This window comes from Elephas maximus, chromosome 5, assembly GCF_024166365.1.
Source record: "Elephas maximus indicus isolate mEleMax1 chromosome 5, mEleMax1 primary haplotype, whole genome shotgun sequence".
Lineage (NCBI taxonomy): Eukaryota > Metazoa > Chordata > Mammalia > Proboscidea > Elephantidae > Elephas > Elephas maximus.
The window spans coordinates 84,035,054-84,063,008 of NC_064823.1; the positions used below are offsets into that span (position 1 = coordinate 84,035,054).

A 27,955-nucleotide genomic window follows, 5' to 3' on the forward strand; every position below is an offset into this window, starting at 1 on the left:
TTGTACTAGAAGCTAAAGTATATACCATTTTGAACAAAAACAGACAAGGGCACTACTCTCATGGAGCTTAATGATCTGCAGCTGCAGTTCTCAAATTCGAGCCTTCAAAAGATTCACTTGAAAAGCTTATTAAAATAATGATCGCTGGGCCCCATCTACAGAGTGTCTGACACGGCTTCTAACTGTCAGATGTTAAGGCTGTTGGTTAGGGACCAATTCTGAGAACCACTAGTAGAGCAGTAGCTCTCAAAATGTACTATACATAAGAATCACCTGGGAATCTTGTTAAAATGTAGATTCTGATTCAGTATATCTGGGGTGGAGATACAAATTCTCAGCAGAGGTTTGAACTGAACGAACTGGTTCAAAGCCCTATTTTCTGATTCAGTAGGTCTCTGGTGGAGGGCCTGAGAATTTGCATGTCTAAAAGTTCCCAGGTGGTATTGATACTGCAGATCTGGGGGTCACAATTTGAGAACAACAGGTGTAAAGTACCTTTTTAAGGAAAGGAGCCCTGTTCTATGAAACAATAAAAACCTAGCCTAAATCGGGGTTCCAGTAAGGTTTCCCCCTAGAAATGTGTTTGTGCGGTGATCTGAAACATGAGGGAATTACCAAGTTAAAGGGGTGTGAGTGGGAGAGCATTCCTGACCCAGGGAGCCTGCCTACATTCCTCATGGCCAGGGGGAGCACAAAGTTCCAGCAAGAGACAGGTGGCCAGCATGACTGAGGTGCAGGATTCAGGGATAAGTGTCCTTTGAAAGGAGTCTCAAGAGGAGGGCAAAAGAGATAACCAATTAGGGCTTCATCTGCCAGGATGAGGATTTAGGGTTTTTACCCCAAGAGCGGTGGGAAGATTTTATGGACAGGATTTTAAGCAAAGAGGATGATATGATTAGATACATTCTGTATACTCTAAATATAGTGTAGAAAATAGATGGAGGATGCCCAGAATAGAATTAAGAAGGTTGTTTAACTTTTTTTTTCCCACATATAAGGAGAATTAAGATCCCTGGGTGACTCAAACGATTAAGTGCTCAACTACTAGCCGAAAGGTTGGCAGTTAGAACCCACGCAGAGGCACCTCGAAAGACAGTCCTGGCAATCGGCTTCTGAGAGGTCATAGCCTGGGAAACCTTAGGGAGCGGTTCTAATCTGCATACATGGGGCCGCCATGAATCAACTCAACGACAGCTAACAACAACAAATACAAGAGAATCAGTTGTCAAAGTCACGGCAACTTTACAGATGAGCAAAGTAAAAGACAGGTGGTGATCCTCTGTGGGACACTAGTAGCAGGGACTGGAAAGGCTCTTATCTCTAAGTCGTGCTCACGTTGATACCCCTGAGAATCCCAACCATCTGCTGTACTTCAGAACCTGGAGTAACAACTCCAGGGTCCAGGAGGCTGAAAGTATATCAATAAAAAGAACTCATTAATAGAATAGATAATTTCCTCCTCTCAAGGGAACAAGGCACATCAAACTGGAAGGCAAGGTAGTCATCCTCAATGATCACAAAAGCCCGTAGCATTTTGTCCACAAAGTGTATTATTTTACCTCCAGCCTGCATCTGCTCCAACTACAACTGGTATTGTGTGGCATGCCTGTGTTTACTTTTCAACTGACTTAAAAAAAAAGAAAAACTAAGCCATGGAGGAGTGAGAAGTAAGATCTCAGTATATCAACTGACTTAAAAAAAAAGAAAAACTAAGCCATGGAGGAGTGAGAAGTAAGATCTCAGTATGAGCTAGATACCAGCTTTAAATTGTTCCCACCCCCTCAACTCTGTACCCAGCCCCACAACAAATCCATTCTGCTCACTCTCTCTAAATTATATTCCCAAATCCAACCATTTCTGTCCATCTTCACTGCCATCAATCTAGTCCAAGCTACCATCATCTCTTGCCTGGACAATTGGCAACAGCCTACTGTTACGGACTGAATCGTGTCCCCCCAAAATATGTGTTATACATCCTAACCTAACCTGTGGATATAATCTCAGTTGGGATTAGGGTTTTCTTTGTTATTTTAACGAGGCCGTATCAGTATAGGGTGTATTTTAAGCCAATCACTTTAGAGATATAAAAGGAGCAGATCAGACACAGAAGAAAGGAAGAGCAAAATGAGAAAGATCAATGCCATGTGGAGATCCACAAGGAACCCATGAAGAGAAGCTGAGAGAGAAAAGGATTTTCCCCCTGAGGACAGGGAGAGCTTTCCCCTAGAGCCAGCGCCATAAATTCAGACTTCTAACCTCCTAAACTGTGAGAAAATAAAATTGTGTTCATTAAAGCCTCCCACTTGTGGTATTTCTGTTATAGCAGCGCTAAGAAACTAAGACATCTCCTAATTGAGCTCTCTCTTTTAATTCTTTGTCCCTACAGTCCATGCTCCCCGCCAGCGGCCAGAGGCCATTTAAAATATAAATTATATCATCCTGCTTAAACTCTCCAAAGGTTTCCTGTTACACTCAAATAAAACGCAAACTCCTTACCATAGTGTCTAAGGCCCAATGTGTTCTGGCCTGGAGGACCTTTATACCTAATTCCGAATCACTAATTTACTGGCTTTCTCTCTGTCCTTCAAACACGCTGAGCTTAGTCTTGCCTGTGGTACGCGGCACTTGCATCTTCTGCCTAGAACACTCTCCCCTCAGCTCTTCACATGGCTGGTTCCTTCTCACTATTTAGGTTTCAGTTTAATACTTCAGGCCTCCTGACTACCCTCTCTAAAATGTCTTCTTCTTATGCACTGTATCACATGATCCTGTTTTATTACTCTCATAGCACTTATTCCCACATGAAATTATCATATTTCTTTATCTGCTTTTTTTCTTCTGTCTTCCTACACTACGAGGTAAACCCCGTGACTGCAGGGGCCACGTTGGTTTTATGCACTGCAGTATCCTCAACATCTATTGCATTGTTTGTTGCATAAACCCGTTGCTGTCGAGTAGATTCTGATTCATAGTGACCCTATAGGACAGAGTAGAACTGCCCCATAGGGTTTCCAAGGAGCAGCTGGTGGGTTCGAACTGCCAGCCTTTTTAGTTAGCAGCTGAGCTGTTAATCACTGCGCCACCAGGGCTCCATCTGTTGCATAAGAATCCCTCAATAAATATCTATTTATTGGATGCGAATGAGTATGGGAGTGGCAAATCTCAAAGAACTAAGTTGGATACCAGTATCATGACTTTACATGTGTCACCCTTAAATACTGTTGTATTTCTAGGGGCAAGGTCTACACCAGTGTTTCCCAAATTTTAATGTGCATACAAATTTCCGGAAACCCTGGTGGTATAGTGGTTAAGTGCTACGGCTGCTAACCAAAGGGTTGGCAGCTCAAATCCGCCAGGCACTCCTTGGAAACTCTATGCGGGCAATTCTACTCTGTCCTTTAGGGTCACTATGAGTCAGAATCGACTCGGTGGCATTGGGTTTTTTGGGTGGGTATACAAATTTCCTGGGGATTTTAGTTAAAATGTAGATTCTGCTATCTCCCAGATATTCAGACAATAAAAGGGTAGATAGAGGCTAGATAGATAAAAGCCTAGATAGTTGCAATTGAGCCTACTCTGACTCATGGTGACCTTATGAATGAATGAAATGTTGCCAAATCCTGCATCATCCTCATGATTGCTGGCACGTTTGAGTCTATAGTTGTGAATATTATGCCAATCCATCTCACTGAGAGTCTCTCTGGCTCTTGCTGGCCCTCTACTTCACCAAACATCATGTCTTCTTCTAGCGATTGATCCCTCCTGATAACATGTTCAAAGCAAGCAAGTTAGACAATGTTCCGTTGTGATTTATAAGGTTTTCATTGGCTAATTTTCTGAAGTAGATCACCAGGCCTTTCTTCCTCGTCTCTCTTAGTCTGTAAGCTCCACCTAGTCCTGTTCAACCTAGGTGACCTGACTGGATAGAAGGAGTCACTTTTAAATCCTGTGATAGGCATAATAATGGCCTCCCAAAGTTATCCATGTCCTAATCCCCAGACTTTGTGAGAACATTATTTTACATAGCAAAGGGTCAGTAAGGTGGCAGGTGGAATAAGGTTGTTTATCAACTGACCTTAAAATAGGAAGATTATCCTGGATTAGCCAGGAGGACCCAATGCAATCAAAAAGGTCCTTAAATGTGGAAAAAGGGGTACAGAAGAGTCAGTGTCGAAGTGATGCCATGGGAGACTCCAACCACTGTGACTGGTTTTGAATGTGGAAGAAGGGGCCACAGGGAATGTGGGCAGCCTCTAGAAGCTAGAAAAGGAAAGGAAACAGATTCTCCTCTAGAACCTCCAAAAGGACCATGGCTCTAACACTGTGATTTTAGTCCAGTGAGACCCACATCAGACTTCTGACCTACAGAATTGTTAAAAAAAAAAAAAAACAAAAACCGTGTGTTGTTTGAAGCCTCTAAGTTTGTGGTTATTTATTACAACAGTGATAGGAAACTAATACAAACTTCATCCCAAGGCATGTTTGGTGAGACAGTGTTCTCAGGTCCCTTACTTCAATAATAGAGAAGGGAGGAGCAGGCATGTTAGTAGACTGATCATATGTCATTATTTTAGTTCTATCTGGAATGATCACCTATTTCGACCTGCAATCTGCCAGGAGAAAAGATTCCCTTCCCCTGAAAGAATAATATCACCTTGATTCTCAGCTCTCTAAAGTCTAAAAGAGTGGTTCCCAAAGGGTGGTCCCTGGACTGGCAGCATCAGAATTGCCTGGGAACTTGTTAGAAATGCAAATTTGCGGATTTCACCCCAGAACTACTGAATAAGAAACTCTGAGGGTGCATCCTAGCAACAAGAAGTCCTTCAGGTAATTCTGATGTGCACTCAAGTTGGAGAACCACCGAGAGCACCTGCTGTGCTTCAGAACCTCCAGTAAGCTGGTAAGTTTGTGTACCCCTGGGTTTCATGTTGTCCACACATACAGGGGCAGGTACACAATTTTTCTGGAGCTTTGAAACAATATCGTTAGCCACCAAGTGGCTGTAACAAGAGACAACTATTTCATCAAAGTGGAGGGAGTATCAAGTCCCTACTTTGAATTCAAATTAAAATATGAAATATAAATATTGGTACTGATCTGTGATTAAGTTTAGGATCCACTCCACACTGGTATAGCCTCATTAACATAACAAAAGAATACTCCTATTTCCAAGCAGAATTGCATCCACAAATGCAAAAAAAAAAGTTGCCATCTAGTCGATTCCAACTCAGAGCAACCCTACAGGAGAGCAGAACTGCGCCATGGGGTTTCCAAGGTGCAGCTTGTGGAGTCAAACTGCCAACCTTTTGGTTAGCAGTCGAGGTTTTAATGACTATTCCACCAGGGCTTCCAGCAAGTGCAAGGAATTTAACACATATTTGGGGTGGGAGGAGGGACACAATTCAATCCATAACACCAATATTAAAAAAAAAAAAAAGGATTTCTTAAAAATAGACAGCAGATCTAGAGCACATTCCTGCTTTCTTCAGAAGCACGAGCATTAAAAAAATAGTATGTTATGCTTTTTCGCATCTCTTTTTGCCCTTTTTTCTATACGTCTATTTTATCTAGTCACAGGGAACCCTAGTGCGTAGTGGTTAAGTGCTATGGCTGTTAACCAAAGGGTCAGCAGTTCATACCCGCCAGGTGCTCCTTGGAAACTCTAAGAGGCAGTCCTACTCTGTCCTATAGGGTCGCTATGAGTTGGAATCGACTTGACCGCACTGGGTTTGGTTTTGTTTTTTGGTATCTAAAACCCAGAAACCCAGTGTTCGGTATCTAGTGACGCCATTTTGAGTTGCTAAAGCCTCTTAATTAAAAGGGGGAATTTTCATGTTAAGAAAACATTGTGGGTGGTTTTCTTTGTATCTACAGACTCGTCATCACTTAAGAATTCTTTTTAGTACTGTGAAATTTTTATTCATTAATCGTTTTTCTCTAAACTGAGTTTTATGAATCGAGAGCCTGAGAGACGCAGACGTAAGTAGCTCTTCTACCCACTCACAGCTCCAGTACCATTTGTTACAAGCACAATCTTGAAAAAAATGAATCTCCTAGAAAATATGAAAGTTAGAAAATGGCCAAAAGCAGCTGAAAAGGTGAAAGAATTGTGGTCCTATTGCCTGATTGATTAGATCACTAATGGGTGTCAAGAAACTGCCAGGTTCTTTTTATTATCAGTTACCAACATTGAAGACGCAGTTGGGGTCTAAGGATAAAACCCAGAAACCCAGTGCCGTCGAGAACGGAGAAAATAAATCACAGGCACCACGATCCCAACTGCACCAGCAGCACCAGCAACAATTTTTTTTTTTTTTTCTACCAGAGCTGCTTGTGTTAGAGACTTTTCTTTTTCAAAAAAGGCAGCCCCTTTGGCACATGTGTGCCTCCCCAGGGCTTTGAAGCAGGAGAGTTAAAACTTAGAGCTCCCGGACGGTTAATAAAATAAAAGAAAAACCCTTGCCATCGAGTGGATCCCGACTCCTAGCGGCTCTATAGGACAGAGTAGACCTGCCCCATAAAGTTCCAAAGGAGTGCCTGGTGGATTCCAACTGTGGACCTTTTAGTTAGCTCTGAACCACTACGCCACCCTGACAGTTTAGGGTTTGCATTTTTTTTTTTTTAACAATCGAGATAGCCCTTCTCTCCTCTACATCTCAGTTTTCAGACCTTGCAACCCAATCCCTTCATTTGCAATGGAAATGTAGATAACCTACTTTGCTAGCTAAGGAAGGTCTGTCTGCAAAGGTTGAAAGGCATTTTTTCTTCCTTGTCTTAACTGAGCTAGGAGATGAGGCCAAGGACTTGGAGCCTTGGATGTTTAGGGAAAGGGACTATTAAAAAAAAAAAAAAAAAGAAGAAGGTTGCAATTTTAATTCCAGGATTCAAGTTGACAGTAAAGGATAAAGTGGGTTAAGAGAATTCTGCTACTGCTTGCAGGTGTTAGTAATATGGAATGTTGGTTTGTCTTGTGTTAATACTTCGAATGAGATTCTATTTATTGTTTTCTGTTGCATTCATATATCCTGCCTCTGCCTTTCCAAAAACATACAAGAGTTTATATTTTACTGTGTTTTATGGAAGTAAAAATATGAAAAAAAAATATTACGAACGTATTACATGATCATTATGTAGTTTGAAAAATATACAAAATTATAGTATATATTAATAATTCAGTATATATTAACAACTATTAATATAAATATATTTATATGTATAAAATTACAGTATATGTTAATAATTAATCATCACTTATAGTCTTTTTTTTTATAGTCTTAAATAATTAATCATCACTTTTGTTATAGTCTTACTCCCCGGCAAATAATCAAATTATGTTATCTTTACATGTTTCATTCATTATGATTTTATAAAATAAGAACACATATGTAAAGGTTTAAGTTCAGCTTTTTTTAATTTAACATATGAAATTTCTAAATGATCTCATTTCTGAAATTCAGCAATCTGAACCAAATTCAGTGAAAAAGAAAATAGATGTAGGAGAGAGCAAGTAGCTTTTTTACTCTGCCTCAGGTTTTCATCTCTTCAAAGAGACTCTTTCAAATGTTTTAGATTTAGGCTCTTTAACATGGCAACACACACAGTGGAACGTTGTTCCAAGTGTCGCTGTCAAAATGCAGTTCAGTGGTTGCCTGCTTTTAACCATAAATGCTTTCTCAGCAGGTCTCCAAGAGGCAGAAATAACACAAACTCAGAAAGCACCCCCAAAACCAAACCAAACCGACTGCCATCGAGTCGATTCCAACTCATAGCAACCCTACAGGACAGAGTAGAGCTGCCCCACAGGGTTACCAAGGAGCAGCTGGTGAATTCAAGCTGCCGACCTTTTGGTTAGCATCTGTGGTTCTTAACCACTGTGCCACCAGGGTTCCATGCATCCAGTTGTAAGGATCACTTCATAATGAGTGGGACAGAGTTTTTGGTTTCCAGAGAAGGAATCAGATATCCACTTAATGCTGTAAATCATTATTAACACAAGAGGAAAACCCTTATTATAACTAATATTTGACATCTGTTCTGTCTGCGGGTATAACTCACTTCCACCCATCATGTTATCCCATATCCATGCATATTGCAGTTTCATACAATCAAATAAAAAATTGCTTCTTCTGGCCAACTGAATTGTCTGGTAAGATTGAGGAACTCATTTCTTACTAAGTCCATTATTCATGGCAGACGTCAGAATGTGGGTAATTCCCATCTGCTGAGCAGCTGCAATTCAGTGCTGAAAGTACAAAGTACATCTAAGTGTTTTACAATTAGCTCTGTGTCCTCTATTTTTCCTCTATTGCTGTAACCAAGCTGGGCCTTAAAGGGACAGGAACCCTGAGTTCTCCTCCCACCCCTTCCTCACACCTGGCACCCCCACGTTAAGTCTCTCCCTGGCTAACCCTCTTCCAGGAGCTGTAATAAAGAATCCTGGGGGTCCATCAGTCACTACCAGGGTTCTCTCCCTGCCATGCCAGTGGCACAGCTTTTGTTCTGGGGAAGCTTCTGATTCTACACACATTCATTTCATTAGAAGTCCAGTTCATATGGAAGATTGTCATTCCTCTGTTTGGCAAAAAACACCATTCTCTTCCAGTAATGTGGTGTGTGAAACGGTCTTTCACGTTGCAAAATAAAAATAAGTCTTTTCCTTAAAAAAATCAATCTGGTATGATATCACAAAAAACATATAGGCCGTTTAAACCTCCTGTCTATCCCTTGGGCATCCCTGTGGCTTCCTGATGTAGACTTGTAAACTAAAAGTTTGGACATAGAATCTGTTTAACAACCAGTTATGGCTTTGTTAGGGCTGTTGAAACAGTCTGGTCTAGGCTGGGTGGGGAACTCTCTGGGTAGTCAGAGGGAGAGGTGCACAGGCTTACTTTTTTCATTTGGTCCATATGTCGCACTTAAATGGACCCTAAAACATCTGAAAAATTATCATTGACAGGCACACACACACACAAAAAAAGTGCCCTCTTTTGTGCCTAGAGGATGCCCAGAGAAACTAACTAGTGATTACTATTAGAATTCCCTAAGCTCTGGTGGTGTAGTGGTTAAGTGCTACAGCTGCTAACCAAAGAATCAGCAGTTCGAATCCACTAGGCACTCCTTGGAAACTCTATGGGGCAGTTCTACTCTGTCATATAGGGTCCCTATGAGTCGGAATCGACTCAATAGCAATGGGTTTGGGTTTTTTTGGGGGGGCGGGTATTAGAGTCCTTAAACCATACAATCTCTATACTTGTTTGGGCCCCTTCTAGAATTTAGATTCTTCTGCGTATGTGGGACATTTTATCACCTTTTCATGGAACATCAGCCTTGTTTCTGCACCTCTAGCCAGGAAGTACTGCAAACTCTGTTGCTGCCTACATATTGTCTTGTCCTGAAATCTGTCTTCTATACTGTACCTAGTATCCCTTAGTACCATCACGCCATTCTCTTGCTTAAAATCTTCAGTGGCTGCCCATTGCCTGTAGAATAAAATCTAAGCTTTTTAAACAGGCCCACAGGGTCCCTTCCTACTTCTTCAGCTAGTTGCTCACCACCCCCCATTTTACATGTGGTTGTTGCTGTTAGTTACTGTCAAAGATTCTGATCCATGGTGACCCCACATACAACAGAGTGAAATGTTGTCATATCCTGCACCATCTTTATGATTGTTGGCACAATCGAGTCCGTGGTTGTGGCCAACATGTATTTCCAGTGCCTTCCAACATTTTTTTTTTTCCAACATAGGGGGCTCATCTTCTAGCATTCTACTGGACAATATTCTGTTGTGATTCATAGGGTTTTCATTGTGTAATTTTTAGAAGTAGATAGCCAGGCCTTTCTTCCTAATCTGTCTTAATCTGGAAGCTCCACTGAAACCTGTCCACCGTGGGTGACCTTGCTGATATTCGAAATACTAAGGACATAGCTTTCAGCATCATAGTAACACGCATGTCACAGTACAGCAAACTGACAGAAAGGTGGTATATTTTACACATTCTCTACAAAGTACAGAATTAGCGACATGCCCTGGCTAATGTTGTTTCCTTTGCCTGGTAAGCTCTTCACATCCTTCCTCTCTTGTTTAATTTCTACCCTCAAATGTCCACCATAGGCGCATCTGTTCTTCGATGCTGTCACCCACTGAGGCCCCTTGATCATACTCAGACAGCAACTCTGGCATGTATGAATGACTGAACATTACTGCGGGCCTTCTGCTAGAGGACATAATTTGTATCATTCATCTGACCCAGATAAAATTAATATATCACACTAAACTTCCTATAGAACCAACATAAAAAGTTGTCATTCTTTCCTTCTAACGGGACACACCAAAATACCCGGGAAAGATAAGGATTTAGTTCTAAAGGCCTTCAGAGGAGATTTCATGTTTTTACCCCATGACTCATTCCAGCAACTCCTAGTGAACAACTCCTGTTGTTGTTAGGTGCCATGGAGTTGGTTCTGACTTATAGTGAACAACTCCTAGTGCCTGGAAATGGTCCACCGTAATTTTTACAAGTTCCTCCTGCAGAGTTTTAAGCATACATCTTTACTTTTGCTGTGTCTGTAACAAAGGAAAAGTAAATTAACTAGTGTCCATTCTTCATAAAACAGGAATGAGGAATGTTTTGACATGCTCCCTCAGCTGTCATCTCTTCATGTAGAATAATCAAAACTCTTGTCATTTTAAAAATAATTGTTCAACATTTATTTTTACAGCTTTAGAGTTCTTATGTGGCCTAGCATTTTTTCCATACCTTTCTTTAACTGATATTTAGAGATTGCCTCATACCTCCTATATATTCTCTCGCTCTCTCTTCACTCTTCCCAGTATGCATGTTTCATTTTTTTAAGGTGATATTAATTGATTTCTAATTAATTATCAGCTTTTTTGCCACAAAGTTTCCAATACCTATTTTTTTGTGTCTGCATTTAACCATTTCTATTTGTCCAGTTAATTTTCCCACCTAAAATATACTGTCCTTCATTTCTTCTTACTGACCTACAGTTCTGATCACAGCTGTAGTTTACCAGAGTTACTAGGAATTCAGAGCTCCCCCAGATGAGACTCAGTAGAACGTAAGAGTTTAAACCCGTGAGCAGAGGAGGCAGACCAGCTTGGCTATGTGACCTGATATGTATCTTCATTTCTCTGAACCTCAGTTTTCTCATTTGTAATTGAGAATAAGACCTACCTTATAGTATCATCAAGGACATTTAAATGGTCAATATAGTTAACAGCACTTACAACAACACATGGCTTGTAATAGGTGCTTGATAAATGTTAGCTATTCTTTCTGTCCCAGATCATAAACTAAAATGCTCCATTTTGGGCCATCATCTTAAGAATCCTACTTGTTTTGCATTCCCCAAAATGACACTGAACCACTGATAATCAATTTGAGAATAACTCTTCACCTCCTTGTGTCTCCACTGCCAGCAAGTCAAATAAGAATGTTACAGGCTAACATTTTATTTCCAATGTCTTTTAGATCCATTGTTTCATCAGGTGCAAAAACTTAACAAATCTTCAAAAGTTCCTCTGAGGGTACATGCAATTAAATGGTGGAGTGCATTCACAATTGCTATAGTTGTTCACTTAACTTCTTGATTTTCTTTTCTAATTCTAATACTGTACCATTAATTTACCTAATTTAACAGCAACATCTTATTTTATTATGCTCTAATCTTTACACGCCAAAATCCTTCAAAGTGCTGTTAATACTCAAGCAGAAAAAAATACAGAAGACTTCTACGGTATCTGGAGCTCTGGTAGCCCAGTGGTTAAGCTGCTAAACAAAAGGTCTATATTTTGAATCCACCAGCTGCTCCTTGGAAGCGCTATGGGGCCGTTCTACTCTGTCCTATAGGCCGCAGTAGGTTTAGTTTTTTGTTTTGTTCCTGTGTTATACAGTTATCATATGTTACACTAAGGTTTCGGGTCATCAAGCTTTCTCTGTAAGGGCCAGGTAATATATATTTTAGGCTTTGTGAGCCATCTAGGGAGTCCTTGTGTGGCACAAAAAGTTAAGCGCTGGACTGCTAACCAAAAGGTTCATAGTTTGAACTCACCCATAGTTGGCTAGGAAAAAAAGCCTAGCAGTCTCCTTCTGGAAGATCATAGCCTTGAAAACCCTATGGAGTGCAGTTCTACTCTGCGACACATAGGGTTGCCGCAAGCTGGAATCAACTTAAACACAACTTGTTTTGCTTTGTTCTGTTTTTTTTTGCAAGTCATGTGGTCTCTGTTGCAACTATTCAACTCTGCAGTTACAGCAGGAAGCAACCGTAGACAATACATAAATTGAAACTCTGGAGGTGTGGTGGTTAAGAGCTATGGCTGCTAACCGAAAGGTCAGCAGTTTGAATCCACAAGGCGCTTTTTGGAAACCTTATGGGGCAATTCTACTCTGTCCTATAGGGTAGCTATATCGTTGTTTTGAGTCGGAGTCTACTCTACAGCAATGGTTTTTTGTTTGTTTGTTTGTGTACATTCCAATAAAACTTACAAAAACAAGTGGCCCTGGGCCCCAGTTTGCCAGCTCCCTAGGTCATCTGGAGATTTATTTCAGTTAAGGAAGATTTAGTCAGTCTCTGTTCAGGTACAGAAACATTTTCTGAGAGGCTTGCTTCCACCGGCTAACCTTTCTGGCTGTTCGTGGTCCTGAGGTAAATACTTTGAAAGATACTTGTACCATACTTTATAATGCAGTTTTATCAGAAACAGAAGCTGAGGGAATAAGGTTATGTAAACCTTCATTTGCTTTCATAACAACCTCACAGCTCAGCATATCAGGAGCTGCATCTCAGGTGAACCTGAAATTTCTGTGTGCTGCTCTGGCACTCCCTGATGTCAGCTCTGAAAGTGTTCCTATTCTTTGTCAGTACTACACTTTTTAGAAAATATCCCACAACAATGACCCCGGGGGGGGGGAAAAATTAGTGTGCCCAAAGATATTTAGAGCAGAAATATTCATTAACATTAAATACTTAAAGTAGCCCAGTTGGTGGGAATGATAGCGTGGAAGAATTCTGCTGAGTCATTTTATGTGGTCGTTCTGTGGAGTATAGCGATCCTTGGATATGTGCACATTAAATCATAATTGAGAAAGGGGTAAAACCAAAAAGTATGTTTACATGATTTCAAACATGTAAAAATCCACATGCATGAGCTCTTTCATTCAATAGTCAGTGTTTATTTAATAAGTGCCTATTTAGGAGCAAGTCTCTCTTGTAAGTCGGCACTGAAAAAAAATGGACTCAAATCTCTGCCCTCATGGAGCCTGTATTCTTGGAGGAGGAAAATAGAAACTACTGAGGATCAGAGGGATTTTAGCAATAATTTATGCTTTAATATCATATTTTTGTTTTTGCCTATAAAACTGCTTATGTAAAAAACACCTTTCCTCTCATTTGGTATTTTTTTTTTTTTTTAGGAATAGGAATTTACTGAAAATTTCCTTCAACAAATATTTTTTGAGTTCCTATTATGTGCCAAGCACTCTTCTGAGCATGTGGAATAAAAGAAAATAAAAAAATAGTTGCCATCAAGTTGATTCCAACTCATGGCAACCCCATGTGTGTGAGTAAAACTGTTCTCCATATGGTTTTCAATGGCTGATTTTTCAGAAGTTGGTTGCCAAGCCTTTCTCTGAGGCACCTCTGGGTAGACGCAAACCTCCAGTCTTTGGGTTAGCAGCCAAACATCTCAACCGTTTTTACCACCCAGGGACTTTACATGGAATTTTGTGTAAACAAAACACACAAACATCCCTGCTCTCATGAAGCCTATATTTGAGTGGAGGAGACAGAGAAGAGATATAAGTAAAATACGTATTATTTAGGGGAAAGGTAAAAAAAGAAAAGGAAGACATGAAATGTCAGGGTAAAGCAAAATTTTATATTGAATGGTTGAGAGGACTACCTGAGAAGGTATCTTTTGAGTAAATAATTAAAGAAAATAAATAAGTTACCTAGCAATGTGAAGATCTTGGGAAGGTCATTCTGGGCAGAGAGATCAACAAGTACAAAGGCCCTGAGGTAGGAGGGTGCCTGGTGTTCTGATGGAGCATCATGGAGGCCAGTGAGCTGGAGTGTAGTAAGTGAAAGAGAGAGTAGGAGGAAATGAAATCAAAGAGGCAACAGAAGGCCAGATCACATCCCTCTTTTTAAGTCATTATGAGAATGTTGGCTTTTATTCTGAATAACAGGAAGATATTGGAGAGCTTTGGGCAATGGAGAGGGTGATCTTGCACTAAAAGACTTCCAGCTGTGTGGAGAACAGACTACAGGTCAGCAAGGACAATGGAGGGAGGCATTTAAAAGACTATTGCAGTAACTGAGATGACAATGGTGGCTTAGAGCATGGTGGCAGTCATGATAATGGGTCAAATTAAGGAGTTTTTTTTTTTTTTTTATGAACTAGATAGGGAGTGCCAGAGAAAAAGGCATCAAGAATGACACAAAGAATTTTGGCCTGAGCAATTAAAAAAATAGAGCTGCCATTACCTAAAATTGGAATAACTTGCAGAGGAGCAGGTCGGAGGTGATGATAGACGCTCAGTTTTGAACATGTTAAGTTTGAGATGGCTACCAGCCTCCGCAGATTAGGCGGTTGGATGTAGGAGTCTACAGTTTAGGAGAGGAATCTGGACTAGAGATATTGGAGTCATCAACTTAACTCCCTAGCATGATTTAGGGAGATAAATGAAATAGAGGAATTCTGTGTGGCTTTTTTTTTTTTTTTTAATATATAACTCTCAGGAACCATGAGCTCCTGGATGTCTTTTAGTCCAGTTCTCCCACCTGGTATTCCTAAGTACTATGAATCCCTTACAAGAGAAAAATGAAAACGGAACAGATACAGACTGTACAGATAGGTAACTTCTGCTCTCAGAGGAAGAGGCTAATCTGTTTCCCCTCAGATGGCAGCACAGGTAGTGGTGAAGAAAACAGTTTCTGAAATTGAGCTGCCTGGATTCAGATCCCAGTTCTACTACCTACCAGCTGTGTGGCTCTGATAAGATCATAAACCTTACTACATCTGTTTCTTAGGCATAATACAAATCTTACAGAGTTGACGTGAGGATTAAATGAAATAATATGTAAAAAGTACATAGATCATCTAAAGGCACATAATTGCCTGTTACTATAAATTGCCCAGAAGACGCCATACTGCTTGGTGTCTTTGTGCCCTCTGGAACGATACAAAGGGTGGGTCCCTGAAACTAGTGAGGCAAAGAGGGGTGGGGGGATTTCAATGTACAGCTTCTCAGCACCCCAAGAATCGTGCTTTTTGTGTTTTATTATGTGACATTTCCTAGATACATGAAGGCATGATTAAGGTTTCTATGAGAATCATCAGGTAATTCTTGATTCATTTTCCTTTACACATATTGTATGAAAGTCAGTAATGTGGAAAAAACCAAGAAAGGATTGGGAGCTTGTAGAGCAGGGCCATCCTGACTGTATTCATCTGCAGAGCCTAGGCAGCCAGATGACTTCCTTGGACACCAGTTTCCTCCATTGTACAGTAAGGAGATTGTATCTGAATATCTTCTGGCTCTAAATTCTGGGCGTGATTCCGTGACTGTCCTGACAATATTTCTCTCTAAGAACGAAAAAGTGTTTATTTAAACAATGAAAATTATCCTATAAGTAGAAACAGAAATGGATGAAATGTATTCCCAGAGAAGTAGATAAACTCTAGATGACCAACCCAATTGCTCAGCTAAGAGAACTGCTACCTGTAAATTATGTCTCTTCCACATGAGTTAAGTTTAACATGCAGCAATATTCCAACTACTCAGTTCAAGAACAGGAAAGCACCTGTTTTCCACAGGCTTGTATTTGGGGCTGTGAGGTAAGATAAGTATCTCAAGCTGTGGCATCACAGAAGGAAGCGGGGAAGCAAGGCGGGTACCAAAGTTCCCCACTCCAGAGTCCACCTACCACAAGGAGTGAGGTCCTCAAGAGCAGGGACCATTCCTTAACCATTGTTGCATTCCCAGAGGGAAGCAGATTGTTGGGTATATAAAAAGTGCTTAATTTAGGTTGGTTAAATGTTGGATGAAAAAAAGGAACATGAAACCAAATTTTGGGTTCATAGCTGCCGCTTGCCACATAATACCTTCCTCAACATGTTTGCCTTCAGTCTCTTTCCCTTCTTTGGTTATTTATTTCCTTATTAGTGATCTTCCAAGAATACTTCAGTTGTCAATGACCCACATGAAGGTAAAATGACAGAACAGTAAAAATTCCATTTCTGTCTCACATCTTTATGAACTATAAATATTATTACTGCCTTTTACCATTAAAAAGCCTAAGACTGTAATTGAATTCATTTTTTTTTTAGAGAACAACTTGATTCCTTATTGAAGACCTATAACATTTTTTATGGGAACCAGAAAAATCTACATATTTTATGTGCACAGGTAAGCACATCAAAGAAATGCCATAGTTCGAGTCACAGAAAAATAAAAAAAAATGCTGTAAATGTGAAGGGGAGTCAGGATGAAGGAAAGTCCATAATCGGATGGCACAAATGGCCTGAGAGAAACAGAGGGCCTATAACTTGATTATTATTTTTGTTTTTAGACTGTATCACAAAATCACAGTCTTGGAACATCTGTGACTTTCTAAGCATTTTTTGGAAGAAGGAAGCATTTGTAAATATTTTTTGTGGCATATTTGCTTTCTATTTTGAAAACAGAGTATGAATAACTTATGAACAGCAACTCCATTAGAAATCTATCCTAGATATTTTCTTTAAAATGCACCAGGATATATGTAGAAGGATGTTCATCGTGACCTCATTTGCAATGGAGAAAATATGAAGATATTTTAAGTTTACACCAACGGAAGAGCATTCAGATAAACCACGACATATCTGTAACGTGGGTTTCCATTCCATTGTTAAAATGATGACTTAGGTTCCAATGAATGTGTACTATGTCATAATAATAACAAATTCAAAACTTTTAAAGAAACAATTCAGGTATGTTCTGAAGCTAGAAAGCGTTTAGGGGTGTAACAGCAGTCTAGTGGTTAAACTGGCTTTAGATTTTTTTCTTTTCTTTTCTTCTTTTTTCTTTTTTGTGCTTTAGGTGAAACTTTATATTGTTCTCTGTCTTTCCCATCACCAGAGTTAATACTTACCTACTATCTTGTTAATGATTTCCCCTCCCCAATCTTCCACTCCCTCATAACCATCAATGATTGTTTCTTCCTACATGTAAGCCTTTTCCTGAGTTTTTATAATAGCCGTCTCATACAATTGTCCTTTTGTGATTGACTTATTTCACTCAGTGTTCTTATTTTTTTTGTTATTATTGCCAACATAGGGTTTTGTGTGTATGTGTGCTTTATTTCTTGTTTTTTTTTTTTAAATTTGAACACCTCATTCTCCACAAGATTCTTCATTTAGTTTTATATTTAATGGAGCTGACTTTATACTGGCACATAATTTTCCTGAACCCAAGGAACATTAAAATCTTCAACCCCTGATTTAAATCTTCAGACTTGCTGGCATACCACTGAATTCAGGCAACCATGACTTGGCTTGAATCTCAGTTGGGACAGAGGCAGTTTACAAAGTCCTCCGGCCTTTATTCTAGTACCACCAGTTGCTGGCCAGTTGACTCTCACTAATGGCAACCACATGTGTCAGAGTATATCTGTGCTCCACTGGGTTTTCAATCGGTGATTGCTTACAAGTAAATTGCCAGGCCTTTCTTTCAAGGTGCTTCTGGGTAGACTCAAACCTCCAGCCTTTTAGTTAGCAGACAAGCATGTTAACCGTTTGTACCACCCAAGGACACCCTGGCTTTTATTAGTGCACTTAGAAGATTTAATTCAATTGGATATTTCAGTTACCTTCCTAAATGTAATGATATATAGGAGGAGAATATAACTAATTCCTTTTTTTTTTTTTTAAAGAAACAGGCCTAATATTAAGTTATTTCGACATCATTCTGTATCTTAGAACTTTAATATATGTAATCGTAAAGATCTTAGACTTAGGAAGGAGCCCTGATGATGCAGTGGTTAAGAGCTCAAGCTGCTAACCAAAAGGCCAGCAGTTTGAAAACCCTACATGGCAAAAGATCAAAATTTAGGAAAATGGCAATTCATATTTTATTTTGATAGTTTCCACACAATTCATGATGTTAAGAAGTTTGTTTTCTGTAGGAAATTTTTTTATTTTTGATATGATTGTGATACTTAAATTGAGGCATCATCTTTCCAATTGTATAAATCAGTGTTCAATTTACAATGCTGGTGTCTATTAATTATTATAATACACAGATTCATGTTTTATATAATTAACAAATTGCATGAAGTGAAATGCACAGTGAGGCTATCAGAATGCTAAATCTTTCAATGTTTGCTTGCTGCTCAGAAAAGTTAGAATCCAGCATTTTCAAACTCTGCAGACGTATGGATGACGTAGTTACAGTGATGAACACTGTTAAAGAGGCAGTCCATGGAGGATGATATGCAGCTTTCCTCGTCTCTGATTGATTGATGGATTAAACAAATATTTATTGACTATCTACCTCGTACCAGACACCATTCTAAAAGCTTAAGAGATAGCAATGAAGAAACTAGACAAAATACCCTGCCTTTATACTACTTACATTCTAGTAAATAGACGAGAATCAAATACGTAGTGTCAGTTATAAGGGCTGTGGAGAAAAGCAGGGAAGACGGCTCAGGAATTGGGGTGGCGTGGTGGAAGAGGGACATTTGAGCAAAGTCTCTGAAAGTTGTGAAGGAGCAAACCATGCAGAAGTCTGTGGGACAAGCATCCCAGGCAGAGGTGGCAGCCTGAGTAAAGGTCCTGAGCCTGGCCAGGGTGCTCAGGCACAGCAGGACAGTGTGGCAGGAGCCAAATGAAAATGAGAAGGTAGTAGATGGTGCAGGCAGAGAGATAAGTGAGAAGGGGAGGGGCCGGATTGTGTAGGGTCATGAACGTCATTGTAAAGATTTTGGCTTGTACTTGGTATGAGATGGGGAGCCCTTGGAGGGTTTTGAGAAGAAAAGGACATAGTCTATCTTACATTTTTTACTGGGAATATATACAAGGGCAAAGGAAGGATGAGGTAGACAAGTGAGAAGACCATTGCAATAATCCAGACAAACAACGGCATCAGTTTGGACCAAAATTGTGGTGGTGGACGTGGTGAGATATGGCCAGATTATAGATATATTTTGAAGAAAGACCGCTACAGGACTTGGTGATGAATTGGATGTTAGATATGAAGGAAAGATTAAGGGCAGCTCTAAAATTCTCAGCCTGAGCAACTGGAAGGATGAGGGTGCTATTTGCCAAGGCGGGAAAGACTGGGAGAGGAAAAAATTTATGTGAGAATGACTTAGTGTTCAATTAGGAACCTATTAAGTTTGCTGTCGACTAGGCAGTTCAATAGCTGGAATTTAGGGGGAAAGTATGGGCTGGAGATAAAATGTTGGGAGCTGTTAGTTTGGAGATTGTTATTTAAAGCTCTAAGATTGGCTGGGAATCCTTGGGTGGTAGAAAAGATTAATGTCCTGAGCTGCTAACCAAAACATTGGAGGTTCAAGTCCACCCAGAAGCACATTGAAAGAAAAGCCTGGTGATCTACTTCCAAAATTCAGTTATGGAAAACTCTACTCTGACACTCATAGGGTCTTGATGAGTTGGAGTCAACTCTACAGCAACTGGTTTTAAGACTGGTTGAGATCATCTAGGATATTAGCAAAGATCCAGAAAAAAAGAGATCCAAGAGTTGAGACAAAGAGATTTTCACGGCGGCCAAGTAGATTCCAACTCATAGAGACCCTCTAGGACAGAGTAGAACTGCCCCATAGGGTTTCCAAGGTTATAAATCTTTACGGAAGCAGACTGACACATCTTTCTCCTGTGGAGCAGCTGGTGGGTTCAAACCGCTGATCTTTTTGTTAGCAGATGAGCACTTTAACCACTGTGCCATATAAATAAGCCTCCAGGGGAAATTTATTTAGTTGCTCTCTAAGGAGATGTTCTCTGATTTTAGAAAATATTCTGACATTCACTAATGAGAAAACATGTAGTCTGTAAATAATTGGAATATTAGATAACCTCAGAAGAGCAGTTAATTCTGCGAGTTTTTGATGTAAAGGATTAACTCACGTCTCATTATGCAAAGAAAAGATGCTAAACATCAATAACTAAATCTCAGGATCTGCGTCCTGCACTGCCAGTTCAAAGAACAAATTATATTTGGTTGCTGGAAACTCCCAACTACTAACCTGACCTCTCGGTAACATGAGATGCAAGCTGAAAAGTGGGAAAAATCAAAACTTTGTTTTAGGAGTTACTTCAAGGTAGACTTATCAGCCAGAGAAATAATAATCAATAACATTTATTGAGCATTTATTGAATACCAAACCGAAAGAATTAGGAGCCATTATAATGTTCGTTTTTCAGAAGAGGAAGTTCAGGCTTAAAGCCATTTGGGAATTTGTAACACAGCTAGGAAGTGGCAGAGTCAGGGTTTGAACACAGGTCTGTCTGATTTCAGAGCCTGAAGCTTTCATCATTATGCTTTTAAATAAAAATTGAATCGTATTTATGTTGTTTAATGATTAACTTTTTAATGATTAATTTTTCATAATAACAGTAGTTTGGTTTAGATGGTTGGGATATGGCTCTTTATTTCTACATTTTCCAAATGTTCTATAATGATAACATATTACTTTAATAACAGTAAAATGTTTACAATTAGAAGTGAAAAACTGACTAGAAAATAATTTCCATGGGGATATGTCTTAGTCTTAATATTTTTTTTCTCCAAAGTGTAAGTGTTCAATCCATGTTTGTTAATTTTTCTTTCTTTGTATTGCTTTTCCTGCTTTTGTTACAGTATTTATAATTTAAAAGAAATTCTTCAAATTCTATTGATTTTTTGAAAAATACCACATCTCTATAACATTTGCATTTTACACTGTGTTTTCATATACATTATTTGTTCTGCATAACAGAGTTAATTTTTCCTGTTCAGAACAAATGAGGAAACAGCCACTAAGTCTCTCAATAGCTTCTTCTTATTCCTAGTTGTATACAGTTTTCGAATCTCGTACAATTTTAACTTAAACAGAATTAGAGAATTAAATGTCTGTTTAGTTGGATTCAAAAAGCAATTTAGCATACTATGCCCCCTGGTGGACATTTCATTACCATTATGACTTACTTTGCTGGTGATGGCTGTTTTCAAAAATAAAAGAATGTTCCAGTAAAATAGAATTATTTTATTGATAAATTTAGAAACCAAACAGTTCCTTCTGGGAATTTTTTTTAATCTATCAAGAATGCTTATAGATTTAATTTTTACATCTTCACTTAAAACATTTACTTTCTATAAATAATACAGAAACAGTAATTGGGGTTATTGGTTTCTCCCCTAGACTGAAGATGGCCAACTAATTGTTGAAGGAATGCTAGACATTTTTTGGGGAGTAAAACGGCCTATACAGCTGAAAATACAAGATGAGAAGCAAATCCCTTCTTTTACTACAATAAAGTCACCAGACATGTTTTCCCGAAAAGGGTAAGCCATCTCTCAGATTTTTAATTCCTTTGAAGATGATCTTAATACCTAGTTTTTTTATGTACTCTTAAAGATGAGAGCTCTTTATACACAGTACTCAGTTCTTTCTACACAATCTCATTTAATCCTCCAGCGACTCTGTGATGTAGGTGTTCAGAGACCAGGGCTCTGAGAGGTTAAGTAATTTGTTCAAGATATCCAACTCTCATGTAGCAAGAGTAGAACTGGACCTCTGGTCTCTGGGCTTCAAAGCTTGTGCTTGAAACCTCTTGGTTGTGTTGCTTCTCTTCTGGAAGACTTCGATTTCTTCGTTAAAAAGGCAAAAGGTAATGGTAAGATTTGATTAGCCCTGTCCTGATCGCCACAAAAGGGAATAAATTTTAAATTTCTCCTATCCTTGGAAAAAAGGGCTCGCCTTGCTTTCTAGAAAACCAAGATCAGTTGTCGTTGAGTCATCTCCGACTCAGGTGACCCATGTGTCAGAGTACAGCTATGCTCTGTAGGATTTCCAGCGGCTGATTTTTTCGGGTAGATCATCAGGTCTTTCTTCTATGGTGCCTCTGTGTGGACTTGAACTTCCAACATTTTGGTTAGCAGCTGAGCACACTAACCATTTGCACCACTCAGGGACTTCACGTTCTAGAAGGGACACTTAATTATGCTCCACCTGATTGTCCTGGTCCTGTTCAACAGGGCACTATAAGGTGCATTTGAAGTTAAATAAATGCACAAAACACTTCCCTATGTGGCTTTACACAACTGTACTTTGCATATGCAAGTCAAGCTGATTTTTTTATTACTCTTATAATTTTCAGGAAAATTAATAAATATTTCTAGTAAAACACATCCTTATAACGGTTTTTTTCTTCCTTTCTTCCTTGTTTCCTTCCTTTCTCCTCCCCTTTTTTAATCCTTGACTTTCCAACTCATAGCAACCTTTTCCCTCATACCATCCATTTGCCTATTCATGATGACATGGGTTTGAGTAGCACAGGAGAGGCTGGAGAGAGAACTACAGGACAATTTCCCAGTTTAATCTTTGGCCACAACCAAGGGAGACCAGATACCACCTTGAGATAAGTCTTGCTTTTCCTTTAGAGAAAACACCATGATTTGTACCTTGGCAAATCATAATGTTTCTCAAATATTATGCTCCAGTAATACCAAAAATTTTGTAGTTCCTGGCACATGTCATGCAGTTCCTTACCTTCATGACTCTTTGCCTGGAAGTCTACCTACTTCTCCATGCTGGTTTAACTTGGGTCAGGTAATATCTCCAGAAGGGCTTTTTTGAACCCCTCAGTTTGTACTAGGTACGTGAAAACTTTTATATATCACTTCCAGAGCGTGCAATTAATTGTACAGTTATGCAATTCTTTTTCCCCACTAGACAGTGATCTTCTTGATGGTAGGGGGCATGCCTTATGCATCTTTGTGTCCAGTATACCTGGCACAACGAAGGGACTCAAAATTAATAACAAGTGGAGCTGTCAGAGGCCTGTGGCTAAATTACCTCTTTTTTTGGTGTGAGAACTCTGTCTCTTGATCTACCACTTCTGACTAGCCCCCTATGAAAGTTAAGGATTGCCTTTGTGCATGGAGTCAGTTGCTTGTGGAAGAGCAGAAGGGAGACCAGGGTCTTAGGCAGTCTGATGATGCCCTGTACCCCTCACCTCAGAAAGGGGCTGATGATTCTAAATGACTAGGGGGCATCATTTAAAAGGAAAAAATTACCTGTGGGCTCTGCTTTTAGAACACTGTATAGAATATGAGCTCACAAAATTAGCCACCATTCTTTATATGACCTAAGAACTCATTGAAACATTCTCTGAGCATCAAGTTCCCTCTGATGCATTTTAATTATTTGACTTCTGAAAACTTGATAAGTAAAGAAAGACACCAAGTAGGTGAAGTAGGGTGCTGTTATTAGCACATTAAGCCATCATTATTTTGAATGGCTCTCCCAAGTTATTTTTTAATTTCTCAAATTCAAAAGACTTGTCCCTAGAAATTCTGATATTATGGAGGCATTTCAAAAGTCCAGGTGAACAAGATAATATAGATGCCTCTCTATATACTATGTCATATTGTAAAATAATATCATCATAAAGAACCTTCTGCATTGCCAGCCCCTGAATGATGCAAACATTAACGTGCTTAACTGCTAACCAAAAGGTTGGAGGCTCAAGTCTACCCAGAGGCACTTTAGAAGACTCATCTGGTGATTTGCTTCTGAAAAATCAGCCATTGAAAACCTTATGGAGTACGGTTCTATTCTGGTACACATGGGGTCACCATGGGTCAGAGTTAACTTGATGGCAACTGGTTTGGTTTGACTTGGATAGAATCCATTTGCATTTTTCAGTATTTACCAGACCATTGCTGTGCGGCAAATAGGAATTAGATCCTTTTGTTTTAAGTTGAGAAAGAGCTACCTAGAGAACATCAGTTTGCCCTTTACTATAGTAATAAGACTTACTGGGAACATTTGAGTGCATACTTGACATGGATCAGATATTTCTGGAGGGTTAGAATTGGTAGAACAAAACTTCATTCCTCACATACACACAAACTCACACACATATACACAAGAGTAAGATTAGATTTAGTTCTGCTTAATTAGCCAAGTATACCAAATGCAGCCAGCTCATAATTTGGACTGGGTTTTCCCTGGCCTCTTATTCTCTAATGGGGTGCGCAGCCACCTAAGGAGCTATTCTTTGTTTTAGTCCAATCCTAGGGACTATTCTTTGTTTTCACCCAGTCCTAGGCACCCTCACTCTGGCTGCCGCCCTTAAGGTGACTTTCATTTAAATTCTGAGCTTCAAATTCAATCATGTAGAGAAACTGACTATTCCCTCACTCTATATGACTTGTCCCAAGTTCCCTTTCCCATACTGGGTTTCTGTGGCCAGAACTTCCACTCATCTTCTCACAGGATCACAGATTTTATATCTCCAGCAGGTAGAATAAAAGTAGTGGAAGCTGTATACTCAGCTGTAGGAAAGGCTGTTAGTTTACCATTTCAGAGAATTATCAGTCTTGTCTTGCTAGCTTCTTTCAATTATGTTTGAAATGAGTCACGCTCAGAAGTGTCAGCTTAATGGGAGTGGTAGAAGCTTAAAAATAAGTTTGTTTGAGCTGTGACCACCTGTGATGCTTTATTGAAATTATTCTATGGAAAGTACTTTGATCTCTCATATCTGGTCCAAGTGTTTTCTTTTGGAAAAAAAATTCATTAAAAAAAAAAACTTCATTGAGGTTATGTTTGCTTGCACCATTTTTCATTTCTGTTTTTAATGTCTTTTCAAAGTCAGCTTTGACATACTTCAGACAAGTCATGGCATAATGACATAAAGAGCAGAAACTGGACAGGTGTACAGTTAAATAACATTAGTAGTGTGGTTTTTTTTCTTTCTTTCTTACAATACAGGCAGGCAAATGACTACATTCTCTTCGTCAGTCAAATTTTCTACCTACTTTATATTTTTCAACTCATTAGAAGACTTCCCCACCATTTAAATTTGCAAATAATATAAATCCTGAAGTGTCAAAGCAATGCAAATAGCCCTGTTTGGGCCAGTTAAACTATCTGATATCACATAAAGTTCTAACCCGTTTTCTTTTGAAAACTCTGACAAAACCAGGCCTGGAAACTGGTGTTTTCTGCTGTGGGTGGCAAGGAGGAAAGGGGACCCAGCACCGCATATATTGAGCCATGTTTGCCCTTTATTTGTGGGGAGGACAGGCGTGAAGTCTTCCAGGATCATCAAGAATTTGCTTTGCCTTTTTACTTTCTTCTTTTCATTGGTATTCCCTCTCTTCCACTGGCAACCCTCCCTTGATAATCTTATCTGTCCCCTTTTGTTTATTAATCATCTAAAGACTGGAGAAAATGAATAATTGTATTTACTATAAGAGTAACTAGATTCTGAGTCAGAATCTGAATAGCTCTTCTTTGCATTAGATTCACTACCTGTATGACATTTATGACATTTGTTTTGACTGGCTATATCCGGGATAGTAGAGATTGCTGGAAAGAAAATTAGTTAGCAAATATAATAGGATTTCCTTATCTACCTCATAAGGTTATTGTGTGGCTCAAATGATACACTAGTTGTAAAAAAAAAAAAAAAGACTTCAAAAGAAGTCAAAGGTCAAGGAAAGAAAGGATCATGTTTATTCATATTCACCCCTGTTAGTATTAACAAGTATTTTTTGGTCATAAGGGCAACAGCTATTGTAGAAAAGATCCTTAGTAGGACAATAAAGATTGATTCCATAAATGACAGTGTCTACCTACAAAAAAAACAAGGATCCATGAATGCCTTGGCTTCCTAATGGTTCCTGATCCATCGTGAAGCAGCTCTAGATGATGGTGATTATGATGAGGAGGATGAAGATGAGGATGAGGATGGTCATGATAATTTTAAACATATGTTGAGTGATTGCTATGGACTGGGCACTGTTTTAAGGATTTTAACACAAATTAATTCATTTAACCCTCACAACTCTGTCCTACTCTGTACAATTATCATCCCCATTTTACAGATGAGGACACGGAGGCATGGAGAAGAAAAGTAACTTTTGTATGGCCAGTAAATAAAATAAGTGTTTGCCCCACTGTAAAAAATAAGCAGTTGCCCAGTTTTATTTTTCTGGGCACTAGAATGCATTGCTAATTGCTAGTATCCTGTCTGGAATCATAATTTTCCAACAGTTTCTCATATATTTGTCTCCTCTGTAAATTGCATTATTCACAGCAATCAAGAGCCTTAAAGAGAGGCACAGCATCTTACCATTTTAGATCTACTCTACCTAAACAAACAAAGCCCTGGTAGTGCAGTGGTTAAGTGTTAGGCTGCTAACCAAAATGTCGGCAATTTGAATCCACCAGCTACTCCTTGGAAATCGTATGGGGCAGTTCTATTCTGTCCTATAGGGTCTCTGTGAGTCAGAATCGACTTGACGGTAATGGGTCGATGGGATCCTACCTAAACTATGCTTCGAATACAATAGATACTCAATACATGTTTGGAGAATCTACACTTTTATACCTAAACTCTCTAAGAACATTGTGAGATACTTTTACAAAAATGGATTATGTTGGTTTCTACTAATTCCATTTGCACATAAGTTTTATACGATCTATATAACCTTGTGTTTCAGTGTGTAACTGAATTTTTGCAGTAAGATGTCAAGACATACTCAATAAAAGCATAAAAAAAAAGCATAGGAAATATTTAAAACACATGGTGACCCCTCTGGTATAAATACAATTTTAATAATATCACAAAATTGTTATTAGCTTTGTATAAAATGCCTAACTACAGAGACCCAAGAAATACTATTATTATTACTCCTATTATTATGGTAAACCTGAAAACCATCATAGACCTCACTACAAATGGAACTGATGTCACTTACATGACTTTTCACTTTTCAGGGGAATGACACGCTGGGGAGAATTTGATGATCTTTATCGTATTAGTGAGCTGGACAGGACCCAGAATCCTGTGACTGTAGTGAAGGACCCTGAGGAAGGTCAGTATCTTATTAGTAGGGCAGGTTTTTTTTTTTCTTTTTAACCAATATAAAACAAAACTTTAAATGTTCTGAAATTTAAGTTTATATGCCACTCTTCAGTGAACTATTGTTTTATGTATATACATTTAAAGTCTCTTACAGCATACTAATCTAAGTCACTGCAGTGCTCATATGATATTTAAGAACCTGACTTTGCTACATAAATGATGACTTTTAAAAATTACAGCTCATCATTTATATGTATTAGGTTAGGAGAGGTAATGGTTTGAATAAAGTGTGTGTACATAAAATTGTTCAATATTTTCTACAAGTATTAAGGTTATTTATTATACTCAGTAGCTTTTTATGTTAGACCAATCACCTCGGACCTAATCCTACATTTTTTTAGGAACTGAATATTTTATCTAACTAATGAGTATTTACATAACATTGTCCCTTTCAAAGAGGCAGATATGCTGGAGTCACTATTTATATTTCATGGAGTCATTTGAAACATTTATTTTAAAAAGATAAAAATAAATTTGCTTGAACATCAAGTGGGCTAATATCAAGCTTGCCAAACCAATGAAAACTGCTAATTCATGTGAAATATAACAATAAAAAAAAAAACAAAAACCTGTTGCCATAAAGCTGATTCTGACTCACAGCGGCCCTACAGGACAGAGTAGAAGTTCCCCATAGGGTTTCCAAGGAGCAGCTGGTGGATTCAAACTGCCTATCTTTTGGGTTAACAGCTGAGCTCTTAGCCACTGAGCAACCAGGGCTTCAAATTAACATTAGTCATCATAATAATGATTAAGATACATTGATAATAATAATGATATTGATAGGTGTCATTT

General features: G+C 38.9%; 1 protein-coding gene across 1 annotated transcript in view; it reads left to right on the forward strand.

Moving 5' to 3' along the window:
* Positions 1-27,955, forward strand: part of RASSF6 (Ras association domain family member 6) — a 61,366-nt gene that overhangs the window by 20,801 nt on the left and 12,610 nt on the right. Inside the window, exons 3-5 of the mRNA XM_049886044.1 lie at positions 16,355-16,433; positions 21,427-21,569; positions 27,016-27,113. Coding sequence (XP_049742001.1) covers positions 16,355-16,433; positions 21,427-21,569; positions 27,016-27,113 — 320 coding nt within the window. The remainder of the gene's footprint in view (positions 1-16,354; positions 16,434-21,426; positions 21,570-27,015; positions 27,114-27,955) is intronic.